Source organism: Strongylocentrotus purpuratus, unplaced genomic scaffold (genome assembly GCF_000002235.5).
Source record: "Strongylocentrotus purpuratus isolate Spur 01 unplaced genomic scaffold, Spur_5.0 spur5_scaffold_11, whole genome shotgun sequence".
NCBI classification, from domain to species: Eukaryota; Metazoa; Echinodermata; class Echinoidea; order Camarodonta; family Strongylocentrotidae; genus Strongylocentrotus; species Strongylocentrotus purpuratus.
The window spans coordinates 29,943,963-29,963,415 of record NW_022145596.1 but is presented as its reverse complement, the minus strand read 5'-3'; the positions used below and the strand labels follow the sequence as shown (position 1 = coordinate 29,963,415).

The window sequence follows — 19,453 nt, the reverse complement described above, 5'->3', positions numbered from 1 at the left end:
TTTAGGTGTTTAATTACCGTCAGATAAGCATTCAGGGGCCCGCCTTAGGGCCCTGTGGTTTGGTTCAGGGGCAGAGCCCCCGGAGGCTCAGGGGTTTTAGGCGTTTTATTACGGTCAGGTTAGCAATGTTTGATAACTTATTATTTTGTGACATTTGCAGGACACTATTTGGCTTGGGGTAATGGGGCGCGAAGCCCCAAGAATTACAGGGGTTTTAGGCATTAAATTACCGTCAGATGAGCATTTAAGGGCCGACCTTGGGCTCTAGGTGGAATCCAGAGGGTAGAGACCCCGAAAGTTCGGGGGGTTTAGGCATTTAATCACGGTCAGATTAGCATATTTTGATACCTCATTTTTTCTGTGACACTGGCAGTTCACTATCTTTATTTCTTGCTCTCTTTAATATACTTTTTCAAAAAAGAGGGGGAGGGCGAGGGAGCTCGAGGCTCCCGATCCCGACCGTTCCGCGGCCCCGACATGTAGGCATCTCAATAAGCATATTTTTCTTGCCTGACTGTAAATTTCGGAATATGTCATTTTCCAACAAACGCATAAAAAAGTATAATTTAATAAAAAGTGAGGAACAATCTCGGAAAATGATGTCATTTTAGCAACATTTGTAAGTCACCGTTATGGAATTAGAAATAACCCCCCCCCCCCCGAACCACAACTTATTGGCAGGAAAACTGATATCCTCCTTCTTTTCTTTTCTTCTTCCTCTTTTATTTCCCTTCCCTTTATTCCTCTTTTCCTTTCTTCCCTTCCCTTTCCTTCCTTCGCTCATATTTTTTTTTTAATTGGGGGGGGGGGGCGGGGAGGCAACAGCCTGGAAGGCAAGGCCATTTCGGTCCCCCCCCCAATCTCCTTCTTCCCCCTTTCTTGTCTTCTTCCTCTTCTTTCTTTCCCTTTCTCTCCTCTTTCCCTGTCCTTCTTTTCCTTTTCTCTCTCTCTCTCTCTCTCTCTCTCTCTTTATTTTTGCGGGGGGGGGGGGCGCTGCCCCCCTGGAACCGCGCCTGTGTTATAGAGCAACTTAACAATATAGGAATCTTCCGTTCTCCTAAATAATCCAACCCCGGGTCTTTGCAGACACACAAAACGTATTACTTAATTTGGAGCATGGTTTAATGGTGTTGGCACCAAGTTTAATGGGGTACAGGTAAGTTAGTTTGAGACTATAGCTTTTATATATATATATATATATTTTATTAATGAGGTATATCTCTAATTAAATCGAACTGAGTGATGTTATGGAACAACTTTACAATATCAATCATCCGTTCTCCTACACAATCCAGCCCCGGGTCTTTATAGGGCATACAAAATGTATTACTAAATTTGGAGCATGGTTAAACGGTGTTGGCACCAAGATTAGTGGCGATGGTTCGTCCGAGACTCATACAGCCTTTATACTGTTTTATTAATGAGATATATCTCGAATCAAATCAAACTGAGTGATGTTATGAAACAACTTAACAATATCAATCTTCTGTTCTCCTAAATAATCCAACCCCGGGTCATTATAGGGCAAACAAAATGTATTACTAAATTTGGAGCATAGATTAACGGTGTTGGCACCAAGATAATTAGTGGCGATCGTTCGTGTGAGACTCATAGAGCCTTTATACTGTTTTATTAATGAGATATATCTCGAATCAAATCAAACTGAATGATGTTATGAAACAACAATATCAATCTTCCATTCTCCTAAAGAATCCAACCCTGCATGGGTCTTTAGCATATAGGGCACAAAAAAGGTAGTACTAAATTTGGAGCATAGTTTAACGGTGTTGGCACCAAGATTAGTGGCGATCGTTCTTGGAGACTCATAGAGCCTATACTGTTTTATTAATGAAATATATCTCGAATCAAATCAAACTGAGAGATGTTATGAAACAACTTAACAATATCAATCTTCTGTTCTCCTAAATAATCCAACCCCGGGTCATTATAGGGCACACAAAATGTATTACTAAATTTGGAGCATAGATTAACGGTGTTGGCACCAAGATTAGTGGCGATGGTTCGTCCGAGACTCATACAGCCTTTATACTGTTTTATTAATGAGATATATCTCGAATCAAATCAAACTGAGTGATGTTATGAAACAACTTAACAATATCAATCTTCTGTTCTCCTAAATTATCCAACCCCGGGTCATTATAGGGCACACAAAATGTATTACTAAATTTGGAGCATAGATTAACGGTGTTGGCACCAAGATTAGTGGCGATATGGTTCGTTCGAGACTCATACAGCCTTTATACTGTTTTATTAATGAGATATATCTCGAATCAAATCACACTGAGTGATGTTATTTAACAACTAAACAATAGGCCTACTTAATGTCCATTATCCTAAATAAACTATCATTACAAAACTAGGTAGATTAGGGAATGTATAGCCGCTCCGAGGAACGTTTGCTATTTTCAATTCCCTGCTTGTACTTGGCTTCACGGAGTAATTCGTCCTTTATAATGATTCTCTTCATTCCGGAGCAATGTACATGACCTAATGCTTACGAACGTACTCATGTACTGAATACATGTGTATATGACAGAGTACGCACGCCGCACGTCTGTGACGTAGGGAATAATGAATATTCATATCGCCGTTATTCTTGGTGCCAATATATGCTACCCCTATTCTTCTTCTTCTTCTTCCATCAATCATAGTTGTGTAAGCTAGTCTCCCTATGTACACAGTCAAAATCAATGCTAATGATCATGCAAGAATAAAGGCAAAAATCCTTGCAATATTGTTTTCTTTTATCATCAACCTTTATTGTGTACACTTTAAAAGACGGTAGATCTATAGCAATAATTATGTAAAACAACAAATAGGCCTACATGTTCCCAAAAATAATTAAATCAGGGGGGTGTTTAATTCACTAAAATCGAAATCAGGGGGTGGATCTAGGGGTGAGTGGGCCCCCCTTTTTTTACCTTCATTTTAATTTTCATCTTCCATCCCCCCCCCCCCCCCCCAAAAAAAAAAAAAATGAATTAAAAAAAAATAAAAAAATAAATGTTTAGTTTACTCATTCAGAAATGCCTCAGAATGTACCCATAGACACATTTATTATAATAATATTTCATTTTTGCTATGCTAAAGCCGGGGTAATAATTATAGAGTGCCAGGAGTGTCAAGTATATTCTTTAATTTGAAAACACGTTTAGCCATTATTAACCTAAATTTGTTCGTTAAACCTCAAAAATGGTAAATTTTTGTTACGAAAGACTAAATTGATAGGAATATTTATAGTTGTCTTTGAAATCGTCTTCTTTAAAAAAAAAAAAGTGAATTAAATCCTGTCTTCAATATTCCTGCTTATACTGAATTTGAAAGTTGATTGATCTCAATTTTCTTTATTATTCATATATATATATATATATATATATATATATCCTTATATCCCCTTAATATATGGAGTTAGGTTAGTGATAGGGTTAGGGTTAGGGTAAAATGACTAAAAAAATGACCGGTCTTGCAGCGGGGTCGAGTTGTCCCCGGGCCCTAGTTAGCCCGGATCCCTACATGTATAACTTTTTGATAATTCACCTGTATTATCTTAAAATTAGCTATCAGTAGAGATGTCATGGTCGAGTGAAAACGTCGCCGGACTGTCGATCACAAGGTCCGCGGTTCGAGTCCCGCTTTGACACTAATGTCCTTTGGCAAGACAATGATCTACATTTGCCACACTCAACCCATGTGAATGTGAATGGGTACCTGGCGGGAATTAATTTTCTTGAAACGCCGTAATGGCAGCCGTGTTAAACCCGGGGTAATGATCTCCCTTTGCGCCTCAGAATAGTTTACCAGATCGATGGCACAATACAATGCTGGAGTATTATTATTATTATTATTATTATTATCATCATCATCATCATCATCATCATCATCATCATCATCATTATTATTGTTATTATTATTATTATTATTATTATTATCATTATCAATCACAATCATTGAATGTCTAGTTATCTGCTAATGAAATGAATTCATCGTGTAGCCGGAATTTAATTTTGTCCATACACATTAGCTTGTGTTGATTTATTTATATTTTGTTTATGAGAAGCATAAGATGCAGATTAATAGATAATACCTTTCTTAATCTTCGGGGAACGAAAATACAAATATTACAAGATGGCGCTGTTTTGATTAAGCCTTGCATAAACTATACCTCATTAATTGCTAATATATCATTCGTTGACTCGGAGAGGTTCCCCCTTCCCGATCTTTGTGTTTTGTGTTCAGGAATTAACAAATCAAACAACAAATTATTGTGCTTTCACGGCCCTTTCAGTCTAATCGTCAATACTATAGTCTATTACGTTATTATAAAAAAAATATTTTCCTATATACGGAAGTGGTCAATTTATTATCAAATTGCCAAGTTATCATTGCACTTTTTATTATCTATTTGGACTACCAAATTTTGGTAGTATATACGGTTTATGCCTGAATTACAAGTTAAAGATAATCATTTAACCCATTGACTAATGACATTTTTTATTCCCATAAGTTTTGATATATAGAAGGTTTTATTAGGTAATGGGTTGCTATGAAACGTATGCTAATATTTACACGACTTTGTTATCAAGTGCATGACATATATATATTTTTTTTATTTGGAAATTGTTTTACCCACGGCCGTCAAAGGAAAAAAAAAGAAGGCACACGAAACCACACACACAGAAATCACCCCCCCCCCCCCCCATCGAAATGGCGATATTCTGCCCACTAATAAGGCCGCATGGCTTAGAATAACTCAAAAATGTAAAGATTATTCGCTTTAATTTCCGAGCAACTATAATCTTCATCGAGTGAGTTTATAAATGCTACTACCGAGAAGAAATTACCCCTCCCCAGGGAAATTAGTCCTTTGTTCGTCATTCCGTATATAGTTATGATTATGGTATCGGATCATAATGACGTCTGATATAATACTACACGGAAGTATAACATGTAGTACTCTCATATCATCTCATGGTAACTGCACCTACCTAGAAATCATGGAGTCGGGACATTACTTGGATATAATCATTTTCTTCGGATTCTTACTACTACTACCATGGAGCAATGGTAACCGTAAATATAAATATTCGATTTATTACAATAATGCTCATTCCTTCGATTCCGCCTTTTTTTTTACTTTTCCGTGATTATGTATAAAAAGTAATATGAATGTTTGTACTAATTTTGTTTAAAATGTAAAATAATGAGTTAACTATGCATTGTGATGTTTGCCAAAAAGTAACAACAGTTGTTTAAAAAAAAATCTTTACACGATAACGTTATATACATTAGTATGCATGTTTTCTAACAGGAGAAATGATCAGCTTAACTTGCAATGAAACGAGGAGGCTTACATCTGGTAATTACCCCAACAAATATGACTACGGCGTAAATACCAAGTGGAATATCACAGCACCAACAAACAAGGAAATCGCCGTCGTCTTCGAAGATTTCAGTACCGAACAAGCGTATGACGTATTGGGAATACTGGATCCAGAGAGACACTTCAACAGCCGAAACTATTCTGGACAAGGCCTGAGTGTTCTTCCCTTCTTATCAACAGGAACCTCTCTTGTTGTCACTTTTAAATCAAATGGATTCACCTCTTACAAAGGTTTCCGTCTGGCACTTCATTGCTATGATAAATCAGGTGTGTGCTCATTCCATTTAGAAATAGGGCGGTTTGTGACAGGATCAGTAATGTCCAGAATTAGTATTCTTTTAAAAGGAAACACAAACCAAAAAAAAAATCAACATTAAGGGCTTTGGAGAATCAGCTCATTGAGAGCCGTATATGAATCAATGTGAGACTCTAAATAGGATTTTGTTTATTGAGGATGAACTTCATAAAATTGTATAGTAGTAATGTGCTTTATAATCTATACTTTCCCTTCTCTTGTGGAATAGGGGTTTCCTTTCATATTATGTCTCCTCATTTTCTGTCAAAAATAATCTATCCTAAAACCATCCTGTGCCACATCTTCGATATGCAGAATAAAAAGCAAGTTTTTTCTCTATACATGCAATGTCCTAAAAGTGAAACTTATTTTCATATCCTTGTAAGCCAATTTAATACCATTATAATTTTTTTACTGATCATACTCGCAAAAGTGGACCAACATTTTCAATATGTATACTCATTCGGTACGAAATTGATAGATTTAAAAACTATTACTTGTTGATAAACATGGTTCGAAGAAATGTAGCAGGATAAGGATGTTTTTCTTTTCCTTTTTTTCATGTCGAAAATTTCATAATCTTGCATTGACATGACGGATCAAACTCACTCAGTGCAAAAAGTAGGGAAGCTATATAAGTTACATATTCACTTCGTTAACCGTTATTGTGAAGTAGATTGGTAAATCGTCCACATCAAGCAAAGTTGCAGGAATGTAAAAGTTTTTAAAAGAGAGTAACAATTTGAATCATTATTTTATTAAAAAATTGCCTAATAAAAGTCAATTGTCTTTAGTGATCGACCCACGCGGTTTCCTTTTATGTTCAAACAAAATTTGATAACATGATTCTGATCTTTTTCTTCATCAAATCAAGTTTTTCGCTTTACAATTCACAAATTCTGCTTTGCTCATTATCTTTAATGTGAGGATGAGTATAGCTTTAATTACATTTTGTACTTATTATTTGCAATCCACTTCAACTTCACTTCGATTTTAACAAAGATTTGAATGTAATCTAATCGTGTAGAGAGAACAAGCAACATGAGACTCGAGAACAGCATTGAAGCTAACGAGGGAAGCTTGGAGGTTTATATCCAAATCCCCTAAACCAGTGGCTACCTGTTTGCAATGAAAGTTGGAGTTCAAACCTGGCGGAGTTCACCTGTAGGCAGTTGGGATTTCCTGGAGTCTATCGCTTTGGAAGTGAGGTAGAGGCACAATATAACAAATCGGCTTGTGCAAGCATTGTTTGCGATTATTGTGAGTAAATTGTATGAACTGTTATTTGATGAAATGTAAATTTTTCCCGAAAAAACTTAAGTAAATATTTGATATTCAATAGTCATCGGAGATTGATGGCCAATCAGATTTCTTTTCGATCAAATCATTTGATTTTTATTCTACTTCCATATGTACACTCGTTTCTTCTTTGTCCTGCTTTCTTCTACCATGTACACTATTGTTGGTGGTGCCTAATCCGGGTCGTAGAGAAAACCTCATCCCAAGAAATAACTTTACTAATATTTTGAGATATTTATTATATTCTCGCCCATTAATCTACAAGATTCACCACTAAAGTGTATAAGAGAGGCATAAAGCAAAGTCTAAGCACGACATGGGGCATCGCCATTTTCCAGGCGCGGATCCAGGATTTCTTAGGGGAGGGCGCCCAACTTTTTTTTTTTTGCTCCCGAAAATTTGAAAATCGCGCCGGCCGAAAAGCACATTTTTTTTTTTTTGATCCTCAAAAAAATTTCAATTTGCACCCCCCCCCCCCTTGAGCGCCAGGGGGGGGGGGGGGGCCCAACCCCCCAAAAAGGTAAAAATCACGTGATTTTACATGATTTTTTTTTCTCAAGGGGGGGGGGGGGGCTCGGGCCCCCGGGCCCCCCCCCCCCCCCTGGATCCGCCACTGCCATTTTCTATATAACGTGACGTACTATGTGAAGTCGTTTATCAAGTAAATGTATTAGTTATGGATGCTTCCTTTCCAGGTGAAGCAATTTCCTTTCCAGCTGAAGCAATTCATTCACCTGCTAATTGCATAAATAAGTTGGTGCTCTTCTGGGGTGACGGTTTTTCATAAATGAAATAGAATTTTCAAATGCTTTATTTTAGTATTTTTTATTGAACTCAATACAATCGTTCCCCTGTTATACGTTTTTCACCAAATATTATTTCTCAGCTACAGCGCTCAAAATACACGGGGGCGGTGGGCGATTCGCCCCCGTGAGCTACATAATCGCCCCCGTCAGGTTGCTCACGGGGGCGATTGCAAAATAAAAAATCGCCCCCGTGGAATTATAATATAAAGATTTTCTTTTCTGGTATAACTTTAACACGATATTGAGTTTCAATTTTCAAATGAAATGGAATTTAGATTAGCGTGCAAGATTTCTCGTTCTATGAGTAGGCCTATTATTACCGATTCAGCTCACAGTGCAGTGCCGCCGTCAGCAGTGGTTATAGGCCTACTGCGCCCTTAGTAGCGGTACGTGTGCACGCTGCCGCGCTATGTCTGCTGGAGCTGGAGGCGATCGCGCAAGGGCAGAAACATGGTCATGGAGAAGTTTTTCGTTGTGAAAGCGTTAACCCGCTGAAATCTGGTGATTTCAAATGAATAGCAAATAATGAACCTCGACCAGTAAATCAATATTAGGGACCTTTAGATTTGCACGATGGGAACGTGGACTGAAACGTGTGACCTCCTTTTAAGGCAGTGCCAGTGCTTAAAAGGACGTGACATGTGACTGCCAGTGCCTTAAAAGGACGTAACACGTCCACGTCCACGCAAATCTAAAAGTCCCTATTGAGAAGAAGAGGAAGACCAAGATGTCGTGGAATGATATGGTAACATGGGCAGATCTACGGGGGGGGGGGGGGGGGTTAGGGGTTTAACCCCCCTCCTCCCACCCCCGGCCCCCTTGGGCTGCCAAGTGAAAATGTGATATTAAAGCGGGGGGGGGGGGGGGGGTGCTGGAGAGGAGGACTACTAATCTATTTTATTTTTTTCATGGGGGGGGGGGGGGGGGGAGTGAAGCGCCGTTTTAGCATGACTTTCTTTTTAACTCTTACTTTCACCTATCTCAGATAACCCTAAGTTTTTGGTTGCTGCTTTATATGTAGTTGATAATGCATGATTAAAGTAAAGAGAGAGAGAGAGAACCACCATCATTTTGCAATGGTTCAGGGTTCGTGTAATGTACATTTGAAACCATTTCTTAGCGTCTCAACCCTAACAAAATGGCAAAACTATTTTTGAGGAAAAGCATTATACTGAATTAAATAAAGAATAATAGCTTTATATTGCATGATACTAATACTGATACGGGCTAAAGACAATGTGGTATTTGTTTAGAGGTATTCCAAAATGACATTCTGATAATCAACATTTGTTCTGGTATCATAATGTATATACGCATAATACAACTGATCTTTATGATTTCTTAACGTGACATAGCTTCTTTTCCCCCTGCAAACAAAAAAGAAAACAAGGTTATTTAATAAAAGGATCATGCGACAAATAATCATTGTGATTCAAATTGATGCAAGGATTTTTTTTTGAATAAGCAATGCTTTTCACCAGAATCTTCTTTGTAAAAACGACTTTTACAAATCTCAGCCATGCAAATCTGCCACTGTGTTGTAAGATCACTTTCAGATTAGGAGAAGTGTATTCTTTAATGAGTATTTTACATTGAATGGAACGTCTCAACTCAGTAAGCATGACTGAGATTTGTAAAAGTTGTTTTTACAAAGAAGATTCGGGTGAATAGCAGTGCTTATTCAAACAAATATTCGCATCAATTTGAATCACAATCATTATTTGTCGCTTAATCCCTTTTAATGACCTTGTTTTCTTTCTCGTTTGCAAGGGGAGAAGAAGATATGTCACGTTAAAGACATCATAAAGATCAGTGTTGTATGCGTATATATTATATACACAGGCCAGTAACAGCTACGGTATGTAGCTTGTAAATTTGTAAGAGGGAAAATGCTGATTGGAATGATAATGATGAAATAGCAAATAATTGAGGAGTATCATAGGTACCAATTCAATGGATATTTGTATAAAAAAGAGCCCCCGTCAGTACTAAAAGAGCCCCCGTGAGAAGGCTCACGGGGGCTCTTTTTTGGGGGGGGGGGAAGAGCCCCCGTGGACAAAAAATTAATTTGAGCCCTGCTCAGCTATGACTTTACCTCTTTGAAAAGTAACGATTTCATTATTGATTTGAAAAATTCCAACCCAAACTTGGTGCATGATTCATGTACAACTTCAACTAGTATGCCTACGTCACATTATCAACAAAATGGTTGCGCCTATGCTATGCTAAAAGGCATCTCATCATGCCAAGAATATCTTTATTTATATATCTCTTGTGCATGTACATATTTGTAATGAATATTGTTAATCAAAGGGCATCATGAATACACCTCATTATTCACAACACCTTAAATCATTCTTTGGGATGAGGTGTCCTTTAATCCCTTTTTTTTCCTTTCTAAACCATCAGTTATCAAGTTATCAATTTTTCCAATGTTCTACTTTCCATTTTGACTATTGGAGACAGATCTTGCCATATGTAATAATACTTCTATACTAGAATCGTTAAAATGATCATATATGGAGTTAGTCTTGCTGAAAACCTCATACATTGCACACACGTGGCATATAAATTTGGTACAAAGATTTCCAGTCATATTGATAAAATGGATTGATCAATATAGAGATGGTATAAGGAAATAAGGAACAACCATGATATGTTTGCGAGAGTGAAAGATTGGATACCAGCCTGACAAATCAAAACCATGATTACCAAATTGTTATTAAAGGTAAAGACCAGTTTTGGAAACGCCCCCCTCTAAAAAAAAAAAGAAGCTCTTATTACCAATCATGTGAAAGAATATGTTTTGACTAATACGTAATGATACAAATTTTGCCGAGAAACTGCCAACTAATTGATATATTTGGTAAAATAGTATATCTATTTGGACCTGATAGATATAGGGTAGTGTCACATACATCTTTCTGTGTACAGTGCTTGTAACTTTACCAAGACTGGGCCATATTTTTTTAAAATCATTTTGATGATTCCAGAACCTTGCAGTACACACCAATACATGTATTATGCTAGATGATCAACCTTTTCTGATCGATTCCACAACATTTCTTTCGCAATGCAACCGCATGACCATATTAACTGGTCTTTATCTTTAAATAAAAAGTGAACTTTATAAATCAGCAGCAGCAGCAGCAGCAACACATTGAAAAAATACATTGCTATTAGAATATTTATATATTCACTTCAAGAATCAGACATAACCCTCCCTGACCTGCAGTTTAGCTTGATAAAAGACCCCTAGTTTAACATAAATTAGTGATTGCGTACTCTTTTTACTCCTTTTCTTTCAGCCAACTTTTTGCTTCAGCAGTGCACTTGGAATGTTAAGAGGGAAGATGCGGTGAAAGCAAGCAGGTTACAGTGTTTCAGTAAGTACATATAGCAATTTAACTTCTCATATTTAATCTTAATACATCCAGTTCACAAACCGCTTTCACGTTATCACTCGTGATATTTCGACAACGGGTTTCAATTAATTTTACGAATATACTAACAAAGTAAATGATAACAACGTACGAAATATAGCATGTCAAATAATATATTGAAAGTTCGTCAAGGTTATTTCTATTATTCCCCTATGGATTTGATTTTAATTTTATTTACTAACAGCAATACAGTAATAAATTTCATACAATGTGTTTACGCATACAAGAAGAGAAACTATTGGTTGGTAAAAGGGGCCAGATAATAATTCATGTGCTAGTCGAACCTAACCCCTTAAACTGCTAAACAAAGCATTTTGCTACAAATCAGTTTAGAAAACGTAACAAAACAAAACATAATTTTGTTTTCATGAATTTACTATTACAATCGATACTTTAAAAAATAAGAATACCTAAAAATGTCTTACAATATACAAACTGATAATGTGAAATATATCTTTTGTATATATATATATGCAGACTATTTAACTTGAAATTTCATTCTTGCGTTCATTCCTGGCAGTGTTCACGCAATCCGCATGACATACACGTCGTTAACCCTATGATAATGTAATGTAAGCCGTTGCCACTTCATGCTCATTTCTTTACTTATACATGTATATGGTCCTTTCTATACCGTAAAATGTGTCGATGATTTAAAAGTATCATTTACTGCTGGATTTGTTTTGTGAATTTGCATTTGCGTGAGTATTGCAAGATTAAAGTTTTGTTTCATATGCTCCTCAGATTTTGCATATCGTGGATGCTTCCCGCTTCCTCGAAACTTCCCAACATACCAGAGATCCACTGACACTGATGTTGGTGACTGCATGTACACGTGCTCCTCGAATTCATTTGAGTTAGCAGCAATCATGTGGTATGGATGCTACTGTTTGAACATCTCTCAATCTGTAATTCACAATGTAATTCAAGATAATTACAGATGCGCTCTAGAAGGTGACCACAGCCTAGGAACATATTACTGGGCCTTTCATTACGATGGTATGAATCATTCGATATATTTTTTTAGTGGATGATTGCTGGGTTTACGATCTATGCTCCTCCGGCAATCGCCCGGTTGTCATTATCCTACATTAACCCTGAAGCAGACATCATATCTCACCCTAAAAAATTCCGGTATAAAACCTACTTGCATCCCTTACCGCATTCCTTTATCTTTGTCGAAAAAAAGTCCGGAAAAATGACACCGTGCTTGCCGTGCTTGCCGTGCTTCCACTGAGCTTGTTTCTGACTCAGTACTCCTAATAAATAAAACTAAAACAATTCAAACAAAGAGAATATTTTTGCCATAGACATTATTTGATTTTACCATAACATTATCAGTCTGTTCAATATCTTCCTTACGCCAGTGCCACTCATTCGGAGATTTTGGCCAATCCGGTTCTAGTCGGGCACGATATGGCGAAGAGTGCTTTGTTGGGCGAGCACAAAACAAAAGAAATAGCGCCAAGTGCCGTGTAACTAAAAACCAAGTTGGCCGAACTCTGTAAAAAAGATTAGTAGATGGTCTGCCTTCCGCTATGGTTGATGGCTAACAAAATGATTTTACCGGGTATCTTTTCATGGTCGGAAATACTAAATCGTCCGGTTCTTTCACAGTGGGTGCAATTATGGCGTATGATTTTATTTAAAGAAAATTCACATGATAACCTAGAAATACGTCCAGTCCACCATTCATTCATACTTTATATTAATCAATTATAAATCGTTTGATTTGTAATATCCTGAAAGTGATGTATGGTGCGTTTTCCTACTCGTAAATGATTGGTACAGGTTTATTGAGTGTAATAGCAAGAAATACTTGTAATTTCGTGCTGGCATTTGGGAAATGATTATGCTGAGTGACTGTTTGAATTTGTTTATTAAATCACCATATCGTTCATTCAAGTCACTGGGTCCTGTGAACACCCTGGAGACGTTGCTAATGGCTCGTGGTCATCAACTAGCACCTACCTTGGATCCAGACTCACCTTAACATGTCAACCTGGTTACGTCATCAATGGTAGCAAATCAATCGACTGCAAACCGAATGATGATGCCCACAAGTCAGACTGGGACAAGAAGATTCCACATTGCCAGTCCCTCCCAAGGACTACATTGCAACCTCCAGGTGAGGTTACGCTATATGCGTGTCCATGGCAAGCCGTTTTAACATTTATTGCTATTTCTTGATATCAAGAATTCAATTCTTGATATCAAGAATTACCATTGCTTTAAAACAACAAAAAAATCATTTCTTGATATCAAGAAATAGGAATAAAATGTTAAAACGGCTTGCCAGGGACACGCATGATCAGTGGACGTTCACGCCATTGTCGTCCACTCAATTTAAAAGTCCCTAATGGCGATCTAAGCCTGAGACCCGGGTTCGATTCCCGATGGAGATATTTTGTCAACCTTTGCACAAATTTCCAAAAAGGAAGGATAACAATGGGGAACTTTGGTTAAAGCTATACGCAATTATTATTCTCTATTTCCTTCCGCACTATATAAATTATATATAGATATTTCATGTAACACTTTTAACCGGCACATATCGGTAGTTGTTATTCCAGTGGGCACATTGACATCAATCCCATTAAAATATCAGAAGAGCACACAGATCACTACATCCCATGAAGTGTAACCCTAAAGTGGTTCGTCAACATTATTGGTATAATATATTTTACCTAAGTATTTATGAAGATGTAATTTGACAATTTTGTGTAAACAATGTTTGAACAATTCGTTCCTATTTTCACGAAGTGACGGTAGTGAGGAAAATCCGCACGCAAATTGTATGCGATTTTCATTCACTACCGTCACTTCGTGAACATAGGGACGAATTGTTGATGAAGCTATCATAATTTCTAGAAGCAAAGTGAAACCGAGAGTAACACAATGACTAAGACAAGGACTAGAAACTTGAAGCGTCATTTATTTTGTTCAAATCACCAATAGATTTCATTCACAATGCTCATCATCACGGTTCATTTAAAGGGCAGATCGACAAAAGATACCTCTTGAAAATGCCTCCCTCTCTCTCTCTCTCTCTCTCCTTCTCTCTCTCTCCCTTTCTCTCTCCACTCCCTGTCTCTCTATCAATAGCATTATATAAAGTGGACAGTAAGAATATACTTAAAACAAATTGTAATATGACGTAGAAAGAGAATGATATAGCAATCAGCAAGAACCGCTCCCCCTTTTTTTCTCGCTCTCTCTCGACTTTGGCGATCATATTATTCCTCAACTCTCTATTTATGCTATTTCTACCCTTCATCACGAGCTCCTTTCCCTGCTCTTTCATTCCTCTCTCATCGAGCCATCTATCATGACTACCAGAGACTATATTATAGTGGACCGTACTGTACATACCATCATGCTGTATAACTTTACAATTATACAGCCATGGAATGGATGTATAGTTTTTACCAATCAGAACGTAGGAAACTATACATCCATACAACTTTACAACTATACTTCCATCAAAGCACTCGTGAACACTTCCTCTATTCCTCATTTCTCACGATCTTTCCGTTAAATTTCAAATTCTATATCAACTTAGTGGTTAGAACATGAATATTTATTTCGCCTTCACCTTTCATGATATCAATTTGTTATTCACCAGCATCCATTGATCCCTTGCAAATATATGGGATTCATAAACTCTGATCGACCGTTCTGTGGAAAGAAACAAATAAATGGGAAAATGGAAATAGCATTCATTAATATTAAATAGAAAAGAGCAGAAAAGAATATCATTATGCACACCTAAAACGGTATTGTTTCTTATAATTGGTTCGATATCATTTTGCAGCAACGTGGCAAAAATCACAAAGTGGCTCCCATCACCGCACGCTAACGTTTTACTAATTGATTAATATACATGTCGTAGGAGGTAAGGACTAGTATTGCTATCATTCTTATTATTTAAATTAATCATTTATGATCACAAGGTCATCTTTTACTACCAATGTCGGCATTATAATGTAACTAAAACTGGTATGACCTTATTTCTAGCATCGTTCATAGCTCTTTACAATTCAAATTATTCACTAATAAATTAATAACATTAACCATTAACCAGTCAGAAGGTAAGTATTGCTGTATGAATTCATACAAGATCATTAAATGAACTAATTGCTCTCTGTCTGTTTTTGGTTTATTCCTTCTTAGCATCCGAAGTACATGTTCGGAAAGGCCGATCAGTGTTTGTTCCCACGCTTGTCATCTCCGTTGTTCTTGTCGTACTCCTTGTTTCTATTTTGATGAGGTACGAAGATAATAGAAGTGATCATAAGAGGGATTTCTTTTATTAATACACCTGTGTCAGCAGGCGCGTACGCAGGGGGGGGGGGTAACCCCATTCAGTTTTTTAGTGTATGTTTTTGGGGAACCCCACCCCCCTCCTTTTGAGTTTTGAGTTTGTTTGTTTTCTTAAAGTTTTTTTTTAAATAATTTTTTTTTTAAATAAACAAATCCTAATGGATGACCTAACCCCCCCCCCCCCCCAAACGGAACTGAATGTCGATCGGTCAAATTTTCAAATTTCGGGACGGAAAAAATAAAAATATATGTCCACTTCTCTCCGCCCCCCCCCCCTCTTATTCAGCGGCTGGCTGAGTCGTTGCGGAATTTTGGCCCGATTTCAAAATGTTAACCCCCCCCCCCCCTTGAAAAAATCCTGCGTACGCCACTGCGTGTCAGTACTTTATAACAAACATGTACAATTCTGCTTGAAGAGCTAGACATTTGAAAATCCACATTCGTTTAAAGAGTGACAATGAGTCCTCTGCCCAATAAACAACATTATTGTCGCGTTTTCATGTGCCAACATGATTACATTATTCTACAGTGAGCATGCATAATAATAATAATAATACATAACATTTATTAGGCGCTTAATACTGATGTTTCTAAGCGCACAGTGTTCTGATTAAGAGAAGACTATAACCCGTAGAATTAAATTAGAAGAAAAAGCAAAAATACAAAAGTAACATAGATAAGGTAAGAAAAACAGTGGCAATCAACTAAATAAAGACAAATATGGTGCGCACCTCCATTGACCGACGCACAACTGCAATTTACAATTTGAAAAGATAGGTTTTGAGTAGAGATTTGAATTGAGATACAGAGGGGGCGCAGTGAATAAAGGCGGGCAGTTTGTTCCAGAGAGCGGGGGCAATAACTGAAAAGGCGCGGTCACCATACCGGGTGTTAGTGCGGGGTCCAGGTGTTAACAGTAATGTGGAAGATGAACGAAGTGTTCGTGACGACGTACGGGAACGTAAGGATATGAGATCGGAAAGGTAAGAGGGGGCTAAGCCATTGATAGCTTTGTAGCACAGGAGAAGAATTTTGAATGAGTCCTCTGCCCAATAAACAACATTATTGTCGCGTTTTCATGTGCCAACATGATTACATTATTCTACAGTGAGCATGCATGATGAATGCAGGATTGATCAACTTTAACCATGTTATTCTTCGTATAAGTTACTATGGCTCCCAATTTAATTCGTGTATAATAATCATTTTGAATCTGTGGTTGACACAATAATGTCCAATTAAACAACAAAAATGCCTAACGAAGCAAAGCAAAACATGGTTCGGTTAAGAAATATCAAGATTTGTGGCGAAACAATGATTTTCCTTTTCATAATCAGTTGCAGATACTCTAAGGAAAAGCGATGCAGAACAGCGTGCAGGAGAAACGAAGACGACATTAATCAAGTAGAGAGTTCGGTTGCATCTCCATCACCAGAGGTATCACAGGTAAACAGCACAATCTGGGTATATTTCTCAAAATCCTATAAGAATTGACGAGTTAAGGGGCATTCCCTAAATCGCTTATTGTTAGCAGGGATGGGGTTCGTTACTCTAAGTTGCGTGCTGTGCGTGCCGACGCAATCAACGTCGAGGTTTTTCCGACCTGTTGTAACAACGACTGCTAGTTCGGCTTGTACTTAATGGCCAGAATTCACAAAGGAGGTTTGTCGACAAACCTAGGTTTATGTACGTCATATGACGCGTTTTGACGCATTTTTTTTTACAAACCTGGTTTGTAGAAACGCGTCATATGACGCACGAAGACCTAAGTTTGTCGACAAACCTACTTTGTGAAATTGGGCTTATAGCTGTGAGCACTCGTTGTTTTGGTCCCGCTAGAACACTGTTAGAATCTTCCAGGTTTCACAAACTTAAAATGTAAAAGTACGATGGTCCCGTGTGTATGCACCTTTTATTATTCATTCACTACAATGCTGTTTAAATCTGTGTTCATCTGTAATCAGAGGTAGCTTATATATCCATGTACATTGATATTTTTTTTAATTACAGGTCATACATACCTATGCAGATATGAGTGACATTCCAACGAGGGAAACCGATGGTCCGAATGCATCCAGGTTACCCAGTGCTTCACTATCTTTAAGCAGTGTCTCATCTAACCTACGACAGACAGCCAGGATGATGCCAACAACTGCCGTGGTCACTGATACCGACGTTGATGACTATGGTTACACTCTACCAGGGAGTGAATCAATGATGACTTCAGCGTCGGCAAGCATGGTGGATCGATGTCCAATTGATGATGATATTGACGAGTATGGTTATCAAATACCGAGAAAACGTGAAGAAAGTTACTATACAGAATTGATTTAAATATTATAAATTTATGCCATAAGCATTTAATCGGTTGTTAGTATGATGAGGTTAGTTGTTTGTGGATTATCCTCGTTTTCTTTTATTTCAAAATGTTTATTTTGGGGGTGGTATTGTGCTACCTGTCCTGTTGCATACAAAATTCCTTTGATGGTAAATTTGCCATCAATCTTTCACTCAAGAGCCAATCAAATCAAGGTTTCCATGGAAGTTGCAAAGGTACCATCAATGATAACAATTTATGCGACAGGGATCAGGTCACATAACTGGTAATATATTTTTTCCCCGTTTTATTTCAACAGGGTAGCCTCATCAGTAGTTAAAATACTGTTAAACTTGGGGGCCCTGCATAACATAAATATACATATAAAGACATATATATATACACGAAAACATCATTACAAGGTGAATAGTGAACATGATTCACCAGAAATAATACAGGTTATATTTCAAATGTAAATGTAACCTCAGCAAGTAAAAAAAAATCCAAACAAATCAAGTCGTCAAGAACATAAAACGTAAACAAATTTTGAAATCAAATCCTTATATCGTAATGAAAAAGCATACAAGCTGAATAGTATTATAAACATAAGTAAACATTATTTGTAGTTTGTAGAATAATTGTGAGAAATAAAGTAATCTGTAATTGGTAACAACTAGTTTGTATACTCAGTTTATATGAACAACGACAACAAATTATAATAACAAGTTGGCCACCGGAGATCTTGCCATGTATATATGAAAATATGTAAATGTGAATACTCACCAATAGCGCTTTGCTAGCTCAGTATATGTTTCATCGATGGCCGACGTGTTACCATGAAAAGGTAGATCGTGTTCCTGACTGTGACGCCAGACATGCGTCACATACAGTGTACACATTTTTAAACAGGGCATCAATTACGTCATTTCTAGCTTTCTTTTGTGCAATACTAGAAGGGAGAATATATCTGTATTCTACGTTCAGTCAGCTTTCCATTGATATAAAGTTGTATTTCCATCGGATATGTCCTTTAAGAATAAAAACTGAACAAAAAGTTGAGTTCAGAACACCACTTTATGCTTGGCTCGGTCGTAAATCTAAACATGCAGTCTAACCTTTCGGTCTTTTTGTCAGATTTGGTGAATGCCTTTTGTTTTTTGTTACTTTATCTCTCTTACGATTCTCATCTGCTCATTTTCTACTTACGATTCTCGACCGCCAACATCGTTTTTTTTTTTGCTACTCTGTACGATTCCACATATTCGTATAATAAATAATCAGAACTTTAATTTTGTGAACGAGACGTGTTATTTGATTGTTTGTTCACCTACTCCTGTCATTAATTTCATGGTAACAGGGTTGTAGCGAAAAAAACTCAGCACACTCATTTCTACTGTTTCTACATCTTTCATTACTAGATGAGCTTGTATATAGGCATGTAATATGAGTGGATAATGGAATTTTGTTTAATGACCAACTCTCCCATTGAGTTTCTCCATGTGTTATGTCTCGATCAAAGCGTCAGATCACCTAATTCGTCTCTGTGACGAATTCAATGTCTGGTTAAAT

General features: G+C 37.2%; 1 protein-coding gene across 1 annotated transcript; it reads left to right on the top strand.

The window, feature by feature from the left end:
- Positions 1-6,824: 6,824 nt before the first annotated feature.
- LOC105446782 lies at positions 6,825-19,182 on the top strand. The gene is made up of 7 exons (XM_030981143.1): positions 6,825-6,956; positions 11,110-11,187; positions 11,989-12,243; positions 13,151-13,372; positions 15,418-15,514; positions 16,905-17,013; positions 17,578-19,182. The coding sequence occupies exons 3-7, from the start codon at positions 12,072-12,074 to the stop codon at positions 17,899-17,901; spliced, it is 924 nt and encodes a 307-aa protein (XP_030837003.1). The 5' UTR covers positions 6,825-6,956; positions 11,110-11,187; positions 11,989-12,071; the 3' UTR covers positions 17,902-19,182.
- Positions 19,183-19,453: the final 271 nt, after the last annotated feature.

Excerpts from the sequence above, each read along its gene's own strand:
- LOC105446782 (XM_030981143.1), top strand. The coding sequence starts at position 12,072 with ATGTACACGTGCTCCTCGAATTCATTTGAGTTAGCAGCAATCATGTGG. Across the intron at positions 12,244-13,150 it reads CTGGGCCTTTCATTACGATG|TCACTGGGTCCTGTGAACAC; the intron begins GTATGAATCATT and ends CGTTCATTCAAG. Across the intron at positions 13,373-15,417 it reads GACTACATTGCAACCTCCAG|CATCCGAAGTACATGTTCGG; the intron begins GTGAGGTTACGC and ends ATTCCTTCTTAG.